This window comes from Etheostoma cragini, chromosome 6 (genome assembly GCF_013103735.1).
Source record: "Etheostoma cragini isolate CJK2018 chromosome 6, CSU_Ecrag_1.0, whole genome shotgun sequence".
Taxonomy (NCBI): Eukaryota; Metazoa; Chordata; class Actinopteri; order Perciformes; family Percidae; genus Etheostoma; species Etheostoma cragini.
The window spans coordinates 19,062,710-19,086,799 of NC_048412.1; the positions used below are offsets into that span (position 1 = coordinate 19,062,710).

At 44.7% G+C, this 24,090-nt stretch overlaps 2 protein-coding genes across 9 annotated transcripts; both read left to right on the top strand.

Moving 5' to 3' along the window:
* The first annotated feature begins 546 nt into the window (after positions 1 to 546).
* Positions 547 to 6,726, top strand: LOC117946246 (gamma-enolase-like). 2 transcript variants are annotated; one of them, XM_034874262.1, is made up of 14 exons: positions 570 to 664; positions 797 to 869; positions 1,248 to 1,333; positions 1,571 to 1,666; positions 1,811 to 1,869; positions 1,966 to 2,035; positions 2,154 to 2,287; positions 2,379 to 2,601; positions 2,693 to 2,890; positions 3,894 to 3,970; positions 4,393 to 4,517; positions 5,216 to 5,324; positions 5,943 to 6,001; positions 6,188 to 6,726. In XM_034874262.1, exons 3-14 carry the CDS (start codon positions 1,249 to 1,251, stop codon positions 6,255 to 6,257), a joined length of 1,305 nt encoding a protein of 434 aa, XP_034730153.1. In that variant the 5' UTR covers positions 570 to 664; positions 797 to 869; position 1,248; the 3' UTR covers positions 6,258 to 6,726. The 2 variants fall into 2 exon arrangements, with proteins under 2 accessions (XP_034730152.1, XP_034730153.1); XM_034874261.1 differs by lacking the exon at positions 797 to 869 and having other exon boundaries at positions 547 to 664.
* Positions 6,727 to 8,196: 1,470 nt separating this feature from the next.
* atn1 (atrophin 1) lies at positions 8,197 to 20,939 on the top strand. Of its 7 annotated transcripts, none has more exons than XR_004656983.1 (10): positions 8,199 to 8,650; positions 10,536 to 10,674; positions 11,154 to 11,255; positions 11,656 to 11,775; positions 11,954 to 14,784; positions 14,939 to 15,155; positions 15,296 to 16,907; positions 18,077 to 18,233; positions 18,443 to 18,623; positions 20,189 to 20,939. XR_004656983.1 is itself a non-coding variant. In XM_034874100.1 (10 exons), the coding sequence occupies exons 2-10, from the start codon at positions 10,648 to 10,650 to the stop codon at positions 20,220 to 20,222; spliced, it is 5,289 nt and encodes a 1,762-aa protein (XP_034729991.1). In that variant the 5' UTR covers positions 8,200 to 8,650; positions 10,536 to 10,647; the 3' UTR covers positions 20,223 to 20,939. The 7 variants fall into 7 exon arrangements, 5 of the variants coding, with proteins under 5 accessions (XP_034729991.1, XP_034729990.1, XP_034729993.1 ...); XM_034874100.1 differs by having other exon boundaries at positions 8,200 to 8,650; positions 15,299 to 16,907; positions 18,090 to 18,257; XM_034874099.1 differs by having other exon boundaries at positions 8,201 to 8,650; positions 18,090 to 18,257.
* The last annotated feature ends 3,151 nt before the right edge of the window (positions 20,940 to 24,090 follow it).

A 24,090-nucleotide genomic window follows, 5' to 3' on the forward strand; every position in this document is an offset into this window, starting at 1 on the left:
TCTCCGACAAGGCAGCTCGTTTTTGTGCACCCGTCTCTGCTTAGATGTATCCTCCGCTTTGCTTCTTTGTTCTGATGTTTTCTACCTGTCATCCACATCTGAAGCAAACAGATGTTTGTTGTCATTTTTTCCAGGAAACCGTTTCTTTTCAGCAAGATATGACATTTCTTTGTAGGTTAAACAAAACCACAAATGAAATGTTCATGTTAGCAGTTTACTGGGACCTTATTTTCACATGCTCCTGCAGTTTGTTGTATGAGTCAGTTTGTTGTAGCCGATGAGCAGAGGTGAACTCGGCAAGACGTGCCAATCCAATGACAGGACTTTTAGGACGTCAGTAAGACACTGTAGAGTCCAATTAGAAACATTACAACACAGATAAGCACATACTTTTCTCATTCTATTTTCCTGAAGCTTCACTAAAACAAAGGACATGCATGTAACCCTGCTATTCTACTTGATCCCTCTTTCCACTCTTTTTCTCCTCTCCCAGTTTCATTCGCTGCTCTCCCCTCTGCATCTACCAATGACTCACACCCTCCCCTCCCCCTCTGTGTGTCATACATTTTCACCCCTTCTCCTCCCACCTCCCCTTCCCTCTGTCTCTCCCTCTCGTTCGCCCACATCCGCTCACTTTCTCCAGCAGGCTTCAAACACTTTGCAGGTAATGTTTAAAAAGATTGATCTATTTCTTAATTCCCTCCATCATTCTAAACCTCCTCCTTTTCCTCCACCCCATCTCCTCCTGCTCTGTGTTTTCTCAATGTCTCACCTCTCCATTGGTCCAAATCCTCAGTCACTGACTGAAACAGTGCAGAAATTGAACTGGCTTGTGGTCCGGAACAGGTTGACATTAGATTCAGAAATAGGTATGCAATTTGAGCGTTTGATTTATGTTTCCCTCTGTGTATGTGTGTGTGTGTCAGCATCTTGCTAGGGAGCATCTTTTCCACAGCTTTCTATCCCTAAGGCTGCGTCACTATCATCACAATGTATATGTGCTTGTGAGGAAAAGAGTGTGAAGTCATTGTGACTAATGTAAAATTGAGGGTGTTAGCTGTAGTGAAAGCGTTTTTGACATTTGCTGTTTCCTATTTTCATATGCATCTGTCTCTGTACATTAATTCCCCACGCTCATCCTTTGGTTTTTTTAAAGCAAAATAAGATGGAATGATTCTATTTTTTGTGTATAAGAGATGTAATGTACAAATTGTTCAATAAAGCATTTCTTTCCTTTTTTTTTGCAGGATGTCTATTGTGAATATTGTTGCCAGGGAGATCCTGGACTCCAGGGGAAACCCCACTGTGGAAGTAGATCTGTACACTGGCAAAGGTTAAACAAGAAATTCATTAACTCAAAGCATTAATTATTATCTTTCTTTTTGTGCTGTCAGTTGTGTTTTTGTCTGATAATTGGCTTGACAGTGTACCTTGTCCATTCTAAATCTTGAAAGATCATCACGTTTAGTTTGCACAAGCTTCATTTTACCTTTTCTCACCCATACTCAACCTTCCACACCCATACAGGCACCTTTCTCTCAACCCACCAACCATATTTTCTCCCTTCCAGGTGTTTTTAGGGCAGCTGTGCCCAGTGGTGCATCCACCGGCATCTACGAGGCTCTGGAACTCCGAGATGGAGACAAAACTCGCTACAAGGGCAAAGGTGAACGCTTGTAGTGTGATGAATCCTCTGTGCTTCTGTCATTCCCTGCCAGTGGCTCTGCTTTTGCTTTAAGCATTTTATTATGTGTTTTTCTTACATAAATTGGAAACACATACAGTATCTCCTCCTGTTCTTCTGTCCAAGGTGTAACCAAAGCTGTTAGTCACATCAATGACACTCTTGGACCTGCCCTCATCCAGTCTGTGAGCATCAGTGCAGAATTTGAGCAATTTAAAATATAAAATGGCTGAATGATACAGGGATGAATGAAGATCTTTGACATTTTGTTTTGCTTTTAGGGAATCAGTGTATTGGAGCAGGAGAAACTGGACAACACAATGATTGAAATGGATGGCACTGAGAACAAATGTAAGGCTTGTTCACATCTCATGATGGGTGATAGTATGTATGTGTAATTACATGTTTTCGCAGCAGTGGTCACTGACTGCATCGGTGTGTTATGTGACTGTTTCTGTGTTTCCTACAGCTAAGTTTGGGGCTAATGCCATTCTTGGAATATCACTGGCCATATGCAAAGCTGGCGCAGCAGAGAAAGGTGTCCCCTTGTACCGCCACATTGCTGATCTGGCCGGAAACGAAGAGTTGGTCCTCCCAGTTCCCGTGAGTCCTGTATTATTGTATTATTGTGCAAAAATGTAATTCATCCAAACACAAAGTACAGTCTCATCTCCCTTATCTGTCCCTCAATCAGGCTTTTAATGTAATCAATGGGGGCTCCCATGCTGGCAACAGACTGGCTATGCAGGAATTCATGGTACTTCCTGTAGGGGCGGAGTCTTTCCGTGATGCTCTGCGTTTGGGGGCGGAGCTCTACCAGACACTAAGAGGTGTCATCAAGGAGAAGTATGGTCAGGATGCTACAAATGTGGGAGATGAGGGAGGGTTTGCCCCAAATATACAAGAAAACAGTGAAGGTGAGCAAAACCACATATTCCACATACAATGGCATGTAAAACATTCCCTTAATTTCCTGTGGTGTTTCATCTTTTTGTTTCTCTCTGTCAGCCCTGGAGCTGATTAAGACTGCCATAGAGAAAGCGGGCTTCACAGACAAAATAGTGATAGGGATGGATGTTGCCGCTTCAGAGTTTTTCATCGAGGGCAAGTACGACCTGGACTTTAAGTCTGCACCCAATGCTGCCCGCAACATCAGTGGTGAGGAGCTGGCGAGTATCTACCAGGGCTTCATTAACAACTACCCAGGTGTGTATTCCAATATGTATGAGTGTGTCAGATTTCTGTCCTAAGTAAACGTTCTCTTACAGCTGTTACATATTTGCATAGAGAACAACTTATCATGAAACTTGAAAATAAGGGAAATGTACTTCCACAGATCTCTGAGCCTGCAGGCACATGTCTAAGCATTAGTTTTGATAGCTGATTGAACCAAGGCAGTTAATGGACACACCAGCCTATTTTTTTTATATTTCTAAGACTTCCATATTTCTTTCATCACTATTTAAGAAAGAGAATCTAAGAGAATGAAAGAGCTGGATGTCTCCACAGCCCGTGGTCTCTCCTCCCAACACTCAGGCCTGTTAAAGAGGTTTTAATTATGCGCTACAGTACACATTTGGCAAGCAGGGACCTACTCTGATGTGGCTCTTTACCCTGACAATGGTGTGCTTCCCGCTCGTGTGGGCATCAGTGTGTAATGTGAGTGCAGTTAACGACATTTGTCCAATTAGGACCTTTATTGTCTATGCCACTGGCGCTCCAGTTCTACTGACTTGTAGGTGAGTAATGGAAAAAAATGAGTTGTTCTCAAAGGTTGTGATATTAGACTTATGATAGTCTATATCCTTGAAGTTCCACTTCTGGTATCCATTGCCTTGGTCTTCCTTTGTGTTGGCATTGTAAACTGCGGTCGATTTATGAGGACTATGTTAACCTTTTCTCAGATCTCTGCAGGGTTCAATACAGCTAGCTTGACTATCTGTCCAATCTGAGTTTTCTGTTGCAGGACTAAAACAACTTTGAACATTTAAGTTCCACCAAAACTAGTTTCTTCCTGAGGCTATTTCCCGCAGCACCGTGGCTTAGCACCGCCCATGGCAATTGTGACTGGTTTAAATATATGCCAATAAATCAGAGCACGTTTTTCTCTCATCCCGGTATGCTGTGTGGACTTGCCAGAGGAGGTGGAGGAAGGTCTGACAAAGCAAGACTAGACTAGAGCAGAAAAATGATCTGTCTTTTCTTTTAGTGGTGTCTATTGAAGATCCTTTTGACCAGGACGACTGGCCGGCTTGGTCCCAGTTCACAGCCTCAGTGGGCATCCAGGTACACTTTTTACTTGTAATCTGTAAGTGAGTTAGTCAGGACCTTTAAGGGGGTATTCCAGCACTTGAGTAAAGCACTTCTAACCATGAAAATTATCAAAATTGATGCTGCAGATTTGCATATGGATGTAAAATGCTGGATTCAACCATGTTCATAATGAAACTTCATAGCTTATTTTATCGACTGTCTCTACTCTATTGCCCCGCATTTATAATGTGGGCTGATGTTTCTTTGTAAAATCAGTTGAGTTCCTATTTAACATTGTTGGTTTATGTGCTGTCAATGGAATATAATGTAAATTTAAGTAGTCTACATAGGTTGACGTTAAACTTCCTGGGCTAAGTAGATACTGAGCTGATGCTTTTACTGCGAGAAACAAAATTCACCTTAACCTCTGTAACTTAGTTGCATAATTTGTGCAGGTGGTCGGAGACGATCTGACTGTCACTAACCCACGCCGGATACAACGAGCCGTGGAGGACAAGGCCTGCAACTGCCTGCTGCTTAAAGTCAACCAGATTGGCTCTGTTACAGAGGCCATCAAGGCGTGAGTTTGTGTGTATTTGATGTATAGACACAGGCACACATCTTTCTTCTTGGTGACTATGGTCCCATCTGCACTGAGATCATTGACAAGATCCTCCTGTGTAGTTCTGAGCTGATTCCTCACTGTTCTCGTAATCATAGCAACTCCCCGAGGGAAGATCTTGCATGGAGGCCCAGGCCGAGGGAGATCAACAGTTCTTTTGTATTTCTTCCATTTGCGAATTATCGCACCAACTTCTCACCAAGCTGCTTGTAGCCCATTCTAGACTTGTGTAGGTCAATGATCTTGTCCCTGACCTCCTTGGAGAGCTCTTTGGTCTTGGCCATGGTGGAGAGTTTGAAATATGATTGATTGATTGATTGATTGCTTCTGTGGACAGGTGTCTTTTACACAGGTAGCAAACTGAGAATAGCAGCACTCCGTTTAAGAGTGTGCTCCTAATCTCAGTTTGTTGCCTGTATATAACACACTTGGGAGCCAGAAATCTTCATGCAAAACAATTTAGAACATTTTTGACATGCGTTTTTCTGGATTTTCTTGTTGGTATTCGGCCTCTCACTGTTCAAATAAATCTACCATTAAAATTATAGACTGATAATTTCTTTGTCAGTGGCCAAGCGTACAAAATCAGCAGGGGATCAAATACTTTTTCCCCTCATTGTATTCATATATTTATTTATACTGTCCCTGCCTCTCAGGTGTAAGCTGGCCCAGGAGAATGGCTGGGGTGTGATGGTGAGCCACCGCTCAGGAGAAACAGAGGACACTTTTATAGCTGACCTGGTGGTTGGTCTCTGCACTGGACAGGTTAGACACACACACACAAATACACACACAATGGGAAGTGCTGTCTGGTCTTCCTTTTCCAATTTAGTTAGTAATAGAATTCTACATTTGTGTCCTTGCATTAGCTGTCCCTTTCATCACAGTTAATGAAACAATATAAAATAACAATAATACTTTTGCTTGTGCAACAGTACAACAGAAGCTTAAGTATGAGATACGTAGGTCAAATAATCAGAAATGGAAAGGTGTCAGCATTGCATTTTTAGAAATTTAAGCTCTAAATAATTATTTATTTTATTTTTTAAATGATTGAAGTTGTGTAAAAAGAAGTTAATGAGTTCACAGGACATCAATAACTCGCTTTTGTCAATTGGATCTCAAGAAAAACATACTAAGATTAGTTGATAAACGCTTCAAAATGCTAATATTACAGAAGCCTGTTTCTCTATGAACTGTGAATACTTTTGGTGTAGTTGCCATTATTTTTTACATTTAACAGATGTGATTTGTCACAAAACAGCAATCAAAAGATCACTTTGTGAAAATAATTGTTGCTTGCTGACCAAATGTCATTGGTTAGTAATAGTGTAGCTGCATCTTTAACTCTCTGTGACACTTGGTATTTGTGTCTACATCAAGATCAAGACTGGAGCACCCTGTCGATCAGAACGTCTGGCCAAATACAATCAGCTTATGAGGTGGGTATCCATAGCTTGATTTGTATATGTATGTACGTATAGAAATACATATAAAAAAGTATGCCACTTTCATATTTCTCTTCTGCTTTTCCTCTTTGTTTCATCTGCTGTTGTCCTCTGACCCATTCATCTTCCTGCTCTACATTTCTCTCTATATTCTTCCTCACCTCTTCCTCCTCCTCTCAGGATTGAGGAAGAGTTGGGTGACCAGGCTCGCTTTGCTGGGCACAACTTTCGCAACCCCAGTGCCCTTTGAGTGCCAGTGCCATGAGCAGTGGCACACAAGCACGCAAACATATAAATCCTGTTATATTTCTCTAACCACACTAGCTTAAACGCATTAAGCCTAATTAGTTTTCAAATAATAATGCACAGATAATGAACTGTAGCTACAGTACATTGACCAGGCGCTTCAGTGATGGATTTAATTGACTACAACCGGTTGCAGCTAAATCCTGAACAAGGCCTGGAGGAAAAGATCAGTGTTTCACCTCACAGCAAACGAGCACTTCAAACTTGTTTCTCATTCTTTCCTGAACCCTCTGACTGTCTCCTTTAGACTCACTGCAAAAGTGGTTTGATCTTTTGTGCCCTGCAGATTCCTCTTCCTCTTCCTCGTCATGTTGTTTCTGATTTGAACTCTCAGCAGCTTGCCACAAAATTGTATCTGTCACTTTGTCTGTCTATTAGGTTATCCTTAATAAAGAAATGGATACATGTTAACTTGAACCAAAGATCTCTGTTCATTTGTTTAAAGGGAAGGCTATCCTTTGTTATTAATGTCTTCTATTGCTTAAAAGTTAAATCATCACTGAATCAAATATGGCTAAAAACAGCTCTGTAGTGTTCTCTGGAAAGAAGAAACATACAGTAGGCCTACTTCTGCATCTGCAGGATGACAAGTGCAACAATGGTATGCTATGTCTCCTCAAATGTAATGCTTTTAACAATAGTATGGGCCCATAAATACACATTTTAAAAAGCCCTATATGCTAATCTAATATATCCGATGCCGTTGTATATTAATCGGTTGCACTAATATTTCTTTAAAATGTTGTGAAATACGTATAGTCTGGAATGTGATTCATTGTATTAGTCTGTGTTTTGTATTGTTTGTAATTATTTCCTTGTGAGTTTTTGCATTTAAAGGTATGTAGGCCTATCTATTGATGAGTTTGTGTTCTCTACTGTCTTTTATGTAAGTGTTATTTAAAAAAAAAAGGCTCCATCTAGGGACGTGCATCGCAAATTAGCTTTGGCTATGCTGTGGAGTGTGGCACAGGTCTATGCTACATACTTGTCACTATACAAATAAACATAAATAAAAAAATAAAAATAAAACTCGAGCTCACAGCTGACCATCATTGCAACACATCAGCTGTCGCTACAGTGGAACGGCGCACGGCTGCAGATTAATTACCATGTGCTCACGGCAAACTGAGCAGCAGAGGGAGCGCGAGCGCGACGAGGCGTCGGTTCTCATCGTGCCGGGCTGCTGGTGATGATGAAGGAAGGCTGGACCGCGCATGCGCAAAGGGAACAGTCTCCAAGCCCGGTTTCCATGGTGACCACACAATAGGAGACGGGACAGGGGGCTGCGTGAAGGGGAGAGAACGAGCGGAGGGGAGGAGAGGGGAGGAGAGGGGAGGAGGAGGTCTGCAGAGCCGCTTGACTGGACACACCGCTGCAAGCTTCCCCCAGACAGACAGACAGACAGACAGACAGACAGACAGACAGACAGACAGGGAGCTGCTGGACAGACACATGACACACAAGAGGGCTCGATTTAGTTTGTTAGTTTAATTGTTTAATTATTCAAAACGAGTTGGAGCTCTCTTTGTTAAGTCGGTGAGACTGTCATTAAAATGCTCACATCATTTTAAAATAAAATATTTTCTCTTTGGTCCACCCGCCTTTCAGCTTGTTGCCGTTAAAATCAGTAGGGCCCGTAAGAACAAAGACGTGTTGGACATTTCTTCATCACGAGATAAAGCCGAACAGCTAGTTGTTCGGTCTGAAGCAGAGCCTCTCCATACAGTAAAGGTAACTCTGGAGGGACTATAGGCTAGGGAACAGAGACACAGAGAGACCCTCCCTCTTGATCCCCTCCCTCTTCAGAGTTTTGGCCCTCTCTATGCGCTTCTCTTCCTCCTTCTCCCTGCCTCACTACTCCCTCCTCCTCCTCCTCCTCCTCCTTTATCCTCCCCCTCTCTCCTCATGCAAATCACGCCCTCTCCTCTCTCCCTTTCTGTCACCCGACGTGCATCCCTCTCTCTGGCTCACCCCACCGCTAAAAATTGTGACTGTAAGACCGGAGAGGGGATATAAAAAAAGTGCAAGTCGTCTTAGAGGAAGGGGGGAGAGGGGGGGGGGGCAAAAAAAAAGAAAAAGGGGGCGAAAGGGGGTGGGGAAGAGGCAAGGGTACGCATCAATTTGTAGTCTTCAGTTGGCACCCCTGTTTTGTTCCTGCAACGAACTGAAATAGATTTCTTCTGCATTATTATTATCGGAGCCCGTTGCAATATGAGCCAGCACAAGCCTCTGTTGACAGACGCCCGGGCTCTGAGGTGTGCGTGTCAGCGTGCAACATAAAACGACAAAACAGAGAGAGAAAGGGAGAGTGAGAGCACGCATCGCTGGATATTATAGGTAAGTAAAAGGAAAAATGGATGCGTATACTGTGTATTTGGAGCTATTCCTGCTGGCCACGTTTGTCCTCTCCCTCCCATTTTTTTCCTTTGTGCTTTAATTACCATCATGCTCCTGCTTTATGGCTATTTATGTCCCGGTGAATTAATGTTAATAAAGTGCACGACGCGCACCCACATTCCAGCGAGGAAAGGGGAAGGGAGAGCCGGTGCGAAATGCCATGATTCGCCATTCCATATCCTCTTTCTTTTAGGATGTGCAGCGTCTAGAAACAGCACTGCACAGGCATCCATTCTGATTGGGAACATGTATGTGCTGCTGAACGCGACTCTCCCCGTCGTAGGTGGACTGTGTTCCGCCGTGGTAGTATGAGAGGCAGGCGGTAGAGCAGCTTTGGCCTCTGCATGTGTATCAATAACATTCGCAGGGAGAAAGAAGAAAGACTCGTTGCAGTGCTCGCCCGCTGGTGATGTAAGCAGAGCAACTGCATGCTGCTGCTTTGCATCACATGCAGTGGTCAATATGTTGATAATGCATATGTGCTGTTTGCCGTGGGCTCAAGCATGAGCGTGCAAGGGGACAAGTGGTGTTAATGCTGGTGGATCTTATTGATGTGTTTTTGAGTCCTAGTTGTTAACTGACCATGGCCATGGACCTGCCATTGGACCACAGAGAGGCCAGTAGCTGCCACCTGTAACTGAGATGCATTGTGTACAGTAACCCACTAGGCACTGAATGTTTCCTGTGTGATGAACTCATGTTAATTAGGCTGACTATACATATACTGCATGGTTATACACACATGTGCCATGTTTTTTTTCTTCTGTTATGCATTTAAAGTGTGAACAGTGATTGTAACGGTTACGATTTTACTCTGATTGGGTCGGTCACTCTAACATGCACTAATAATAAATGCATAGCCATGTCTAGTGGAGCTAGTACTGGATTTATAGGAATCAAACACACACACACACACACACACACACACACACACACACACACACACACATATATATACGGGCTGCATAGCAGTGTGTACAATGGCTCTGCTAACTGTTCAGCCATATCTTTTTTTACATCCAGTGGTGTGGACTATTTATATCCTCATTGAAAATACATGAGCCATTTTGTCATCGTAGTACATGAATGAATGGATTAGGCGAGCCCTTGCAACGTAGTCCACCTATGTTCTCAGGCACAGCCAAATGGATAAAGAATCTAGATTTGTAGATATTGTAGACACATCTTGACATTGTGCATTTACCTAATGGCTGGCTGGATAAATAAATAAGAATGTGATTTTTCCAGCCATAACCAGGTCAGGTTAACCACAAGTGGCTGTGGGTTTTGGCTGTTGTGGTGGATGTAGAAGGGGGGGGGGGGGGGGGGGGGGGGGGGGGGGGGGGGGGGGGGAGAGTCTCATGTGCTTAATATATGGAGTCTTCTGCAGGCCACCTTCCAAAATGCAGTCTACCAATCAGCACTTTCTCTGCTCCGCTCTTATTATCTGTTGTTTTAATGTCAAAGCACCAAATTATACAATACCCAGACCAGTGCATTATGTTAGTGAGAGTGGGTTAACCAATTGTGCCTGTGTGTTTATGCTGCTGTGGTGAAGACTGAAGGCTGAGAGGAAACGTTGTGCCAATACAGTGTGAAGCATGCTGGAAATTCGAATGTTGCAACAGTGCTTTTTCAGTTTTAAACTCAGATGTTTTTATAATGTCAAAAATTCTTGAGCTCAACACTAGGTGCAGATAGCTAACGAAATTGCTTACCACTGTATCCTTACTAAATGCTCTTCAGCAATAACATTGAATTCTATGTAGGATTTCCATGCCAATAAAAACTGAATAATGCCGTCTTTGTTTATGCTTCTTTACAGGTTTTGGTTGCCCTCGTGGTGTAACACACACAGCCCAGTCAGTAAGCAACAGGAACCATTTCAGTCCCTGCAATGGCTTGCGTTTTAAAATGAGCGTTTTAAAGAAGAAATAATGAAAACCCGGACACACAAAGAATCGGTATGAACAAGGCCTATGTATTGTATATTTTTTACAATGAGGCCAGGGAGTGCCTACCTATTTCCTGCCTATTTTTTGTACTGTATGTAGTACAGTGGAGTGTGGCTACATCATAATTAGTTCAGTATGTGATAGTATTTCAAAACAACCAGGATGTCTAAGATGTAAACTTAGTTTATTTAGTTGTGAGATTACACGTTTATATTTGATATATTTATCACTCCTCTCTGTGGCCTTCTCTCTATTATGGACTGTTCTTCTTTTCACCTCCCTCCCATTTTTATTCTCCACTTGTCCTTTCTACATTCCACCTTGAATTGAATGATCTTGACTTTCTTTTGGCTTCTATTTTCATTATAATCAACACGTATTTCCCTCTGAATATCTCCTTATTCCTTTAACTCTGTATTGTTTTTAATATGTAATAATTACTATTCTTACCCATGTCTTCTTCCTTTACTGGACTTTGGGTTTTGCAGATGCCCATGCGCAGTGGGCGACGGCGGGGGGCGAGTGAGGAGAGAAGGGGCAGACGCCCGCATCCCAGCCCCACTCGCCCTGAACGCAACGATAGGCAGACGGTTAGAGCACACCTCTTTAATATTTTTATCTCTCTTGTCGTTGCTTTGGCCGTAAGTTTATGTGTGAGCATGCAAGTAGTCATTATGAGCAATAAAGAACTGTCCTGTGTATTATATTTTGTTTGTTTGTGCGTGTGTGCGCTTTCAGTGCATGAGGCATCAGTCTGATTGCCACAGACATAACCCTTGCAGTGTCAGTATTGTTCGATAGTTTGTTTTACAACGTAGTTCATAAAAATCTTTGATGTTTCGTGTTTGACATTGATGTATTGTGTGTGTGTGTGTGTGTGTGTGTGTGTGTGTGTGTGCGTGCAAGTGTGGCTTTGTTCTAAAAACAGTTATAGGCCTATTAGGGATTCAAAAGCAACGCTACAGAATTAAAAGTCTTGTGTTGTTTTAGCAAAGAGGTGCTGGTGAGGAATTGGCTGGAAATCGCTTCAGTCGCCGATCACAAGGGCATGATTCATCAGAGAGTGAGGGGGAGGAACTTGTTTCTCCTCCAAAGAGGCAGAAAGTTCAGGTTTGTGTTACATTTTGTTAACCTGTTATATAAAGCCCAATTATAAAGCTTTGATTTGGCTAAATCATCCAAAAGGCACTGTCTAAGTAGTAAGAGTTATATTCTTGGCTTTTACAATATTGCCACGTTTACAAAATTTTCAATTTTACCTCATCCACACATGATCTTTTCTTGTCAGGATTCGGCCTCTACCCCAAACCCTCCTACATCAACACACTCGACTGACAGCTCGGCTCCTTCCACTGTCCCACCTCCAACCTCAGTTGCCAGCCAATCCCGTGAGAGTGACAACGAAGATGGCCAATCCCAGGGTAGTAGGAGTTCAGTTGTAGGGAGCCTGGCCAATAGCAGCAGTAGTCTGAGCAGTGGGCAGGATATAGACCAGGACAATCGTTCCTCGTCCCCAAGCCTCTCAGCTTCCCCTTTGGGTAGCCTGGACTCCGATTCCGATGGCCCGGACTCACCAAAGCAAGGAGACAGGGAAAGGGAGAAAGGCAAGGAGGGGGGAGTGGGGAAAGGGGCAGGAGATGATAGGAGAGCACTTCGAGAGGGGAGAGGGGAGGAGTCCTGTGGAGATGGAGAAAAGAGGGAGATGGATACACGAAATGAAGACTGTCCATCTCTTAAGCCCCCCTCCACTCCATGCTCTTCCTCTGGTCTGACTCCCTCACTCCGTGGAGCCGGGGATTCATCAAACGACAGCAGTAGTGGGAGGAAGTCCTATTTTTCCATGGACTCCAAATTGATGTGTAAAGTTGAGTATGGTGGACCCACAGGCATTGACGGAGCACTTAGTGGCAGCAGAATGAATTCCAAAGCCAGCACGCAGTGTGTGACAAAGACAACGGTTTCGGGAGGAGATTTTTCCCATAACAGCCCCAACATTCCTCACTCTTTACCCCCTCCTCTTCCTCCTCCACCTGCCCTGAAGCCCCTGGAGCTTGGGGGACAAAACCTGCCTGCTGAGGTTAAGATAGAAAGAGACAAAATAGAAAAGGCAGACAAACTCCTGGACAAGACTCAGTCCACTCCTCCTTCTCTGATGCCACAGACCGCCCCCCAGCCACAGTCCCAGCCTCAGACCCAACCCTCTACCCACCCTCACCACTACAGCTCCACCAGCTGGCAGGGTGGCACAGCAACTGGTTGCCAAGGGAGCTGGGGATACACCCGTTACCCTGGCAACCACCACCCACACCAACCACAGCACCAGCCCCCAGTACAGCAGCAGCAACTTCCCTCTGTTTACAACCCTCCATCCTCTCGCCACTCCTCCTCCCACCCCTCTTACCTCCCCCATCCTCACCCCCACCCCCACAGAGAGTACCTTCCCAGGTACGCTGGAGGGGGAGGGGACAGAGAGAGGGGGGCTGCAGGAGAGAGGGAGAGGGGAGTGAGGGGAGAGTGTGGTGGGAGGGAGATCAACAGAGAGTTCTCTGCTCCCATTGGCAACAGCAGCAACAACAGTAGTGGGGGTAATAGTAATAGTGCTTGTGGTGGGATGAGTGGGTCTAACAACATCCAAGGCAGGGAGTTTGGGGGTTTGCCAGTGGGTCAGAACCGGGAGTTCCAAAGTTCTGGGAGAGATGGACCTAACTCGGGTTCTGAAAGAAGAGACTTTGGTCCAGCTTTCAGAGACAGGGAGCGAGAAAGGGAACGGGATGCAGGGAGGGAGTTTCCATTGCCAAACCAAAACCAGAGTAGAGATTTTGGCCCCAACGGAACTGGAGGGGGGCATCCCAGAGACAAAGATGGTGGCAGATGGGGTGAGTTTGGGGGCCAGACAAGAGAGGTTGTAGGCAACAGTAACCCAAACAACAACTCCCTCCCCCAGGGAAACCCCCAAAGTTCAACCAGCGGGTTACCTGCCACCCCAATGCTGAACCGAGACCCACCTGCATCACCCCAAAACAACCCAAGTCACCCTACCCACTCCTCCTTGCCCCCACACCCACACCCACATCCCCCAAACTCATCTAGCCGAGACTTTCCTCCTCCTATGGACCAGGCACAACCCCCTTCTTCTGGAGCAGATCACTTTCACAGAGAGTATCCTCCCACTGGAGGAAAAGACTTTCCTGCTGGGGCGCCTCCTTCCACTGGCACAAATCGAGAGTACCTCAGCCCGCCTGGGGTGACTCCAAACCTTGGACGAGAGTATTCAGGGCCTGGAGGAACCCATCACCCCCACCCACCTCACCCCCACTACCAGTCCGGGCCCAGAGACAGAGAAAGAGACTCAAACCTGCGAGAGTCTGCTCTGTACCAAAATCGTGGAGGCCCAAATCAGCCTCCTGCGCTCTCTCCCTCCTCCTCTTCCAGCCATCACGGACACCCTCCAAATGCTCCTTATCCCCCTCCACCGCCTCCTTTACCAACTCCCCAAACCTCCCACACCCAGCCATCCCCATCAGGTATGGCACCCAATGTACGTCCCCCACACTACCAGTCCTCCGCCCAGACTCCTCCAACACCCCTCTCTCCATTACCCAGCCCATCCACAAATCAGATGGGAGGCTTCTCACCTTTTCCCCCTGGCTCCTCATCTGGACCCAACATGCCACTTCCAGGGCCAGGTGTGTCATCCAGCTGTTCACCTGGATGTCGCCCCTCCCCTTTCCATGGCACTTTGAACAGCCACCCTCCCTTCAGTGGAACGTACCATTCCAATGGGAACAGTGGCAGTACCATGACCAACAGCAATAGCAACAATAGCGCACCTAATAGCAGCAATACCAACTCGCAATCACTCTCGCCTCAAAATGTTTCAAAAGGACCTCCACCTCTTAATAACTCAGCCAACAATAACAGCATTTCAACCCCTGCCTCCAGTTTTTTACTCCCTGGTGGAGACGGACATTCGGATTCAGGCCCACCTCCCACACCTGTTATCAAAGAGGAACCAATAGAAGAAAGGGAAGAGATTGAAAGCCCTCCTCCGGTGTTGAGAAGCCCCTCTCCTGAACCCAAACCTGTAGACATTCCTATCCACGCCAGCCAATCAGCACGGTAAAGTCAAAATTAATTCATCGTCCTATTTGAGACTGTCACTCTGTTCAGGCCATCTTCATTTGATCATATGTAATTAACAGTGACATGATTATGACTGCTGGTGATTGTAGTAATGATGTATTTATTACTCTGCTGTGTCACTTGTGTCCAGGTTTCACAAGGTCCTTGATCGAGGCAGTGGGAATTCCTGCGCCCGCAGTGATGTCCTCTTTGTCCCGTTGGATGGTTCCAAACTGTGGAAGAAGAGGAATGAGGTAATCGAAAGGGCTCGCAGGGAGGTCGAGCAGCGGGCTAGAGACCTCAGAGAAAAAGAGAGGGAACGAGAGAGGGAGCGTGAACGAGAGAGGGAACTGGATCGGCATCTACAGGTGTGCACATTTGATCGTGATAATATAATTGTGTCAGATTTATAGGATTTAATTTAGATTTAATTGGTCATTTTTATGGGAGGGGAGTAGAGCAGACCACGGCAGATGTGATTGACTGTCTTTTACTGTTGTCTCTGCAGCAGCAGAAGGACGTCAACGCCTCTGGAGGGGGTCGTCAGGAATCCTCTCTCTTCTTCCCCTCCTCATCTTCTGTCATCCTCGACCCTTCATCTTCTTCCTCCTCATCCTCGGGCAACTCTGCCTCCCACCCTCACCCCCAGCATCATCCCTCACACCCGCATGCTCACCTTGCTCAAGCACACCATCTCCATCCCAGCCTCGCTCACTCTATCCCTCACTCCCTCCTTCTGCCATCTATGGGTCAATCAACAGTGGTCGGCCCTCAGGGTGCCCTGGGAATAGGTTTAGGGGGTCCATATCTGGGCCCTGATACCCCAGCGCTAAGAACCCTTAGCGAGTATGCTCGCCCTCATGCTATGTCCCCACTCGGGGCAGCCAGTCGCGCCCAGGCACACCACGCTCAAGTTCACCATGGCCATCCCCACGTCCACCCCTCATTCTTCCTTCCTCAGTTCCAGAATCATGGATTAGGCCATCCGCATCACCTGCCTCCTGATGCAGCTACAGCTGCAGCCATCTTGGGCTTTTTGTATGGTGGCAGCCTTGAAGGGGGTCCAGGTGTTGGAGGACATGCTGGGATGGCAGGAGGCCCAATACCTGGAGGGATTGGGGGTGGAGGGTTAGGAGGAGTCGGCTTTCCTCATGCAGTGGCTGCACATCGAGAGCGAATAAAGCAAGGATTTGAATTTAAAAGTGATGAGCGGGTTTACCCACCAGGGGCTATACCGGATCATGCAGCTCTTGCCCTTGCTCACTCTCATTCTCATGCCCATGCTCATGCTCATGCTCATGCCCATGCTCATGCCCATGCCAATGCCCAAGCACATGCACATGCACAGGCCCATGCCCATGCCCATGCCCATGCTCATGCCCATGCCCATGCACATGCACACTCCCTGCTACTTGGAGGAGGTGCAGCGGGAGCTAATGAGGTGTCACTCTATGGCACTCCTCCTCCCCCAGCTCCCCCTGCTCCCCCGCACCTCCAAAACCCAACCCTGGCCCAGGTTACTCGTCCTCCCAACCCTCCGGCCCCTCAGGCCCTGTCCAATCCACCCCCTTCATCTCTCCTAACACCCTCTCTTCCCTCTCACCCCTCATCTGCACCACCGGCTGCCCCCCAAGCCCCAGCAGGCCCTGCTGCTCCTCCGCCAGCTCCTCCTCCACCTGCTCCGCCGACCTCCAACGCCTCTGCACTTCATCACTCAGTCGCCCATTCTTCTTTTCCCAGCCCCCTGTCCTCTCATTTGCCACCAGCCACTGCTCCAGCCGCACCCTCTGAGAACTACCCCACTCCCACTCGCTCTCCTGCCTCTTATGAGCGAGACAGAAGTGGGGAAAGAGAGCGGGAGAGGGAGAGAGACAGAGCAGCTTTGCCGGCCTTTGGGGACAGAGAGCGAGAAAGAGAAAGGGAGAGAGAAAGGGGAGAAAGTGGTGGAAACGGAACTGGAGGAGGAGGAGGAGGAGGAGGAGGGGGAGGGGGAAGTGGAGGAGGAACAGGTGGAAACGGAGGAGAGAATCTGGGGCGTCTGCAGATGTTGAACGTGACACCTCATCATCACCAGCATTCACACATCCACTCACATCTTCACCTGCACCAGCAAGACACAGGTACTAACCACTTCTACTACAAATGCTGTTATAATAAGTATCAACTGCCTTGAGATTGCACAGATGTGTTACGATGAAAACATTTTGTAGTCTAAAATTTATTTATGAGAGTTGATTTGTGCAAGATTTGCAGACTATAAAAGTAAAGGAGAAGGCGTGCAATATTCTAGCACCATAGACCTCCATTATTGCCCCAAAATTATGAAAACAACTCTAAGACCTTTTCCCATCATAAAGTTCCTTCTTCATGAAGGGCACTGTGATAAATTTTGAGTCAATCCCACATGCACTGTGCAGCAGTGTATGTTGGAGTGACACACCAAATGAGTCATAATCCATGGGCTGACAATAGTCCCAAACAAATGTACTCCTGTTTGAGTTACATATGCTAAAAACTTCAATGCCAAGCGGTGGAGCAGAGATTGCAGAGCCTTTTTTAATATCTATATCTTTGTGACCCATTTTCTTCAGGAGTTACAAATAGGCTTGGGGTTGTGGGGCAGGGATCTGGTAACACCAATCAGCAAAAATGCACAACGAGCGAGAGAAGTCTTTTTTCTCTGTGTTTGAAGTTGCATATTAATATTTGGGGTGGTGCAGTGGTTAGCATGTTTTCTCACAGCATGAGGGTTCTGGGTTCCAATCCGCCAGGTGTTCTGTGTGGAGTTTGCATGTTCTCCCCGTATTAGCATGCCTTTTCTCCAGGTCTTCCGACTTTCTCCCAGTCCAAAGACAGGCAGGTTAGGTTAATTAGGTTAATTGGTGACTCTAAATTGCCTGTAAGTGTGAATGTGAGCGTGAATGGTTGTCTGTCTCTATGTACCAGCCCTGTGATTGTCTGGCGACCTGTCCAGGGTGTACCCCGCCTCCTGCCCAATGTCAGCTGTGATTGGCTCTAGCCCTCCACCCCCTGTAAAGAATAAGCAGTCACAGATAATGGATAGATGGATATTAATAATTGCATTTCACATTTACACTTACACTGCCATTATGTTTACTGACTTACTGTTGCATCCAGAATCCATATTTCTCCGATTTTAACTTTCTCAGCTGCTCACGTGTCACCCAGAATCAGACATTTGGTACATGTTTCCATGCTGTGTGCATTATCTTTGTTTTGAATTCATAATTTGACTCTTATTAAATATCTCCTGTATTTCCTATTACATCACTGGCATCCAGCGACGGGCGGGGTACACCCCCTGATGGACCCGTTGGCGTCGGGGTCTCCTTTGACACGCCTCCCTTACCCAGGAGCCACACTAGGCACCCCCATCCTGGCTCACCCCCTCACTGACAGCGAGGTGCTCCGCCAACAGCTGTTCGGTGAGGAGAAGGCTCCTCGTCCATGTACTTGTTCAGTTTTTCTCTCTAAAAACTTCACAGTGATGAAAGTTTCTAAAGAGACTTTTTTGAATATGATGATGATAATTGACCTTGGTGTCCTTTCACCTCCTTTATTTCTCCGTTTTCTTTTTTGTATCCGACCTGCTCCTCCTTTTTCCTCTTTCTTTTTTATTTTATTTTTTATACAGGTGCTCCTTTCCGTGACCTGCCCCAGCCGTCCTCCCTCACTGGTCCCATGTCGGCAGCCCATCAGCTCCAGGCCATGCAGCAGGCCCAGAGCGCAGAGCTGCAGATCCAGAGACTGGCCCTGGAACAACAGTGGATCCATCACCATCACCACCACTCCCTCACCCAGGACGAGTATTACAGGTACAGAGGCTATCTGTGTGTCCATTGTAACAGCCATCGATAATGCAGTAGAGAATAAATGTTTTGTAACGTTGCAACGTTACATTTTTTTCTATTGCTTATTGCTAATTCCTGTCTATAAAATCCCAGCTTTACAAGGCCCATTGTGTTGTCTTCCAATTACTTTTTCTGTTCAACCAACAGTCCAAAGCCTTAAGATTTACATAAACTATGATACAAGAACATCTTGACATTTGAGAAGCTGTAATCGGAACTTGTTTGGCATTTTTGCTAAAGAAATACTTGAACAATTAAACAAACATCCCAATAGTCTAATACTGTATATGATATTGGCATACATGTGCCTAGAGTTTTGTCCTAGAGACCCAGTGTTTCTTAACCCTGCTGAACCCACCCACCCAATCCTGACTTAAGAACCAAAGCCAGACTTTCTGTATGTCAATATTTTATCTTATATTTTTCCGTTATCTCACCAGGTTAATGCAATTCATTGGCTAAACTCTTTCTCTCATTGGTCCCTGTGAATCTACTTGCAACAAATGACTTGCATGGATGGGAGAAGCATTTCTTAAAGGTCCTACGACATGCTGCTTTTTGGATGCTTTTAAATAGGTCTTAGTGGTTCCCTAATACCATATCTGAAGTTTATTCTCCAAAAGTCTGCCTTGGTGCAGAATGAAAGCCACTAAAGCCAGTCCCACAATGAGCTTTCCTTAGGATGTGCCATTTCTGTGTCTGTAGCTTTAAATGCTATTGAGGAGGAGAGAGGGGGACAAGGTGGAGGGTGGGGGTGTGGCCTTGACCAACTACCATGCTTTGCTTGTTTGCAATCCATGACGTCTCTCTCTTTCATGGGAGGGCCAAATTCTCTGGGCGGACAAAGGCGAGAAAGGGGAGGTAACCTTTCCCCTTATGACCTCATGGGGGGGGGGGGGACTTATATTAGGTAAATGGTGGAACTTATATTGATGGTTTAAAACCTCATAAAGTGAAATGGTTATCGCATAGGACCTGTAAAATTACAATAACAAAATCCAAACCTGATCTGACAAAAAAAAAATAGCCTGACAAACCAATACTTTTAATTGTGGTAGCAGAAATCTACAATTCTGGTTATTACATTTTGATTAGATTTTTTTTCAAGCCTTATTCAGTGGCTGAGTCTAAAAACAACATAAATGAATAATCACTCCTACTGTTGTTATTTAGTTTTATAGATGAAAGCCCAAGGTTAGTGTTACTGGCATTTGGCAGCCTTGGGCTTGTTGATTAGTTTGTTACAATTGGCCGGCCTACAAAAGAAGAGGTAGTTGGAAAGCTGGCAAAATTGGACAGCATCTCAGCTGTGAAGTCAGCTGTGTGGCACAGGGGGTGTTTTCTCTGTTCATGAGTGTGTAAAAGGAGCACATTAACACTCATTTACACACAAAAACGGAAAGCTTTCTTATATCCCAAATTGTGGGCGTAAAAGCTACAATTATCTGAGAGGAAATTGAACCCCAATCTTAGCAGTGACCTTTAACTTCAAATTGCACTCTAACATGTTTTCTCCTTTGACCTTTTAGTCACCTGAAGAAAGAAAGTGACAAGACCCTGTGAGGGAGGGGCATGACAAAGAGCAGCATGGAGAAAAACGAGGGAGAATGTGTGCAAAATGAAACTCAAAAGAAAAGCACTAAAAACTATGAAGGAACAAAGACTCCGAAAAAAAGCTGGACTAATGGATCCACTGAAGAAAACAAGCAGATTTTCAAGGATTTACAAAAGAGGGAGGAGGGCGTGAAAATGTTGCACACAGTCCCTGCTAACTGCACCATGTTGAAGATCCAGACTCCAGCACTTCCCTGCATAATGTTCTCAAACTCCAGTCCTGTTTTGTATCGTGCTCTGTACAGTATATTAGATGGGGACGGCAATAGTGAAGTACAGTATGTGTAAAATACTTGATGCCAGAAGGAATGTGTACATGAGTCTCTTTTATGTCATTGCATGTAGCTAGGCGCTTATTTGGAACTGGTGAAACTTTTGGTTCTATTTTTAGTAATTACCCCCTCTTTTGTATCTGAGGGGCGTTCTATATGCATGAGACCAGCAATTTAGTGTTATGTTATGTTTACGATCAATAGTATTGTTATTATGATTAATGTTGTCTGTTTGTTGATAATTATATAATTATATATACAGTACATATTATTTGTATTATTTTTTTACATTTTCATGGTATGGCAGTTGGTTTTTATTTTTTATTTTCAATTTACCTTGTGAAACAAGATGCAAATGAAGGCAAAAAAATCTGAAAATAAATTATAATCTTTTTTTGCTAGTCTCTGGAGTATTCATGCGTGCACTATTTCCTGCCCTCTCACATACATTCAGACTATTTGCCCCTTCTTTGTTTTATACAAGTCACTCATGCACAAAGCATATCAAATTCCTCACTCTTCTCCCCCTCCCCCTCTCTCTATTTCTGACTCCCCCTCTTTCTCTCCGTCCCTCCCTCTCTTGGTTGAGTGTAGCTAATAGGAGACACATGGGATGAGTGTGAGACATGGGAGTTGAGGCGCTCCAGTGAACACCAGCCACCCTGTAGAGCAAGCATTCCTTACTGCACAGTAAAAATGAAAAGGAAAGAAAAAATATAAAGAGAGAAATGAAAAGGAGGAGCTGTGAGAGTGTGATTTACTGCTGAAGGCTCTGGGCTGTGTGTGTTCTCACCGTGTCCGGCTGGAGGAATCTCCTTCAAACTGACACGGATCACTGAATACGGCCTTCATGTTGCAAGACAGAATCAATGGTGGCTCACAGTTTTGTGGGACATGTGCAGTAGATCTGGCTAAACAAACTTCACAATATTCATTTTTTGTCCTCATGATGCACTCTGTCCATTTATACAGTCTTACATGGTTCTCCAAATGCCTAAAGTCTGCATCCCTTTTCTTTATTTATGCAATAAAAGCTCACCATAACGATGTGACATTGATTGATTGATAGCCTTATTTGTAACAGCCTATATATGTACAGTATATATACATATATGTGCGTATATATATACAGTACACTGTACAAGGCATGCCTGTGAGTTGGTATGTAGGTTGGGTGTCATTAAAAGTCACCTTGAATAAGTGTGTCAACATAATGTAAAGTATCCTCTAGCAGGACAAATCTGATTTTCCTCTCTGGTGACATCACATCTGGGGGATATTCTTAGGACTTCATCAGTCACCTCTCAGGATGGATGAGAAAGATGATTGCTGTTTAAACACTGAATTTTACGTAGGCCTAGTATTATAGATTGGATGTATAAAAAAACGTTGGTAGCAGCTCTTGTTTGCAAACCTAGGACAAAAAAAATCTACTAATTCTTATTCTTTTATATTGGCCTGCTTTTGGTGCCACATATGAATAGTTTAGTGCAGCATAGTAGGATAATGCACAATGGCAGGTCCATTTTAAATAACAGGACTTCTGAGTGCATCCCTGTGGTTTATAAAATTGTCTGTAATTAATTGTAGTGTCACTGATGACAGGCTTTCAATCTGGTAGCAATAGGACTGCAAAAACAACAAATGATTAACCAGCACTTTTGATTCTACATGTGATACCAATATGGGTGTGGATTAAAAAATCAAGGCCACAGAACAACACCCTCCTTTTGTAATACAGTGTTTCAATTGCTTTACTACATCCGAAGAAGAGGCGATGCCAAAGTCATGCAAGCCTCATAAACTCTAAAATGTTCCTCAAATAATGTATACTCCTTCGCTTGAAAATTCAATTAAAGTTCCAAATAAATGTGTGTAAGTGAAATAAAAATAAGAACAAAACCCACACACCCTCACCTTTTTTCAACACTGGTAGAAAATGCATAAATACAAAACAAGCTGGTTTTACACACGATGGGATCTAACTCTCCCCTGTGCCTTTATCTAAAGAAAGCATTCGAACAGACACTTAGGCAAAATGTTCAAAACATTTGACAACAATTTCCAAATCTCATCACAGACTGCATCAAGCTACACTGTCAAAGATTCAATGTTAGGATTTGATGCTTTCATGGTGTACTTTCTACAAACAGGGATACATTTGTTTTAGACTCCTTCCTACAGCTCCCTCCAGCAAAAATATCTGCCTTTCTCTACTTTCACTTTTCATTCAAGCTCTGTTTTGCCCGAGAGGGGACGCTTTTAACACTTCTAGCTATCGTTTTAGCTCCACAACCATCTTTCTTCTCTTGCTGGAGCTGTCACACTTCATAAAGTTCATCTAATGACCCCAACTAGCGCCTGCCCACAACCTCAGGGCTGACAGTGGCTGATACTCTGCTTCTCCCGTGGTTCTTGTCAGGACTTTAGACTGTCACCTCCAATTTCACTGTTGTAATTTTACTTTTTATTGGAGCTCCTCTGTTTGTCTGGTTCAATTAGATGCAGAACATTTTCCCATGCCATGGAGGGATACTCACTTTGGTCAATGAAACATCTGCTTGAGCAACATCTCACCAAGAGATGACCTGCAAAGTGGCCCAAATGCTGGCTGAGAACATTTTGTTGCCTTTTTCACCTTCTCTCACCCATACAATCAATCTCTTCTGACCTGTTGCTCACGCCACTCTAAAGAAGACGATCCCACGGGATCACCTTGAGGCATTGCCATGTATTTTTCAAGTGGTTGTAGACAACACGCGGGTGGCCAGAGCTCTTTGCCTCCTTCTCACAAACACCAGGGAGGGAAAGCTCGCTGCATTCTCACCATCTCAGCAACCAGCTACAAGATCAAAACTGGTCCGGTTAGGCCTGAAAAAATCAGAGTTTTTACTGACAACACCAATAATAATATCATTATCTGGAACCCCACATTTAAAACAGTCCATGATTTGATTAACAAAACAGAAACCGGTTGTCCTTTGGGTCAAAGAACCGACTTGGAAACAATAAGTGTATGAGGATACTGGCTACATATTTACCTACACAAAACAGATGTTTGTCAAAAGGAGGTAATGACAGTTGCAAAGGTAGTCACTGTGTCAGTGTCATACTCATCTGTCCTGTGCGGAAGATCCCACTTTGAATTAATTTGCCCTGTTTTGTCCCTCACAAGTTTTTGGCCAGGCTAGTCTTTCCAACATAATACTTGTTGTCCTTTTCAACTTCATCATCTGCCCACCACCCAGTACATACCAGGAGACAGAGGCTCCATTCCTCCATGACATTGAATATGTAAAAGGTATTGAAACGGATGGGTGCATGCAGTGGGATTTGTTGTTGTACTACAACATATTCCATGATTAGAAAAAGAATGGATAAAATCTCAGACTAGGAAACGTTTATGAAATTGAACGCATCATTTGATTGCATGGCTTGCTGCTGGATTTGAGCTGAGGATGACAGAAGCCAATTTAAATAAAGGCTTTTGATGATGATATATCTATTTTCGCCAGAACCAAAGCAGTGCACAGTAGAAATTAGAG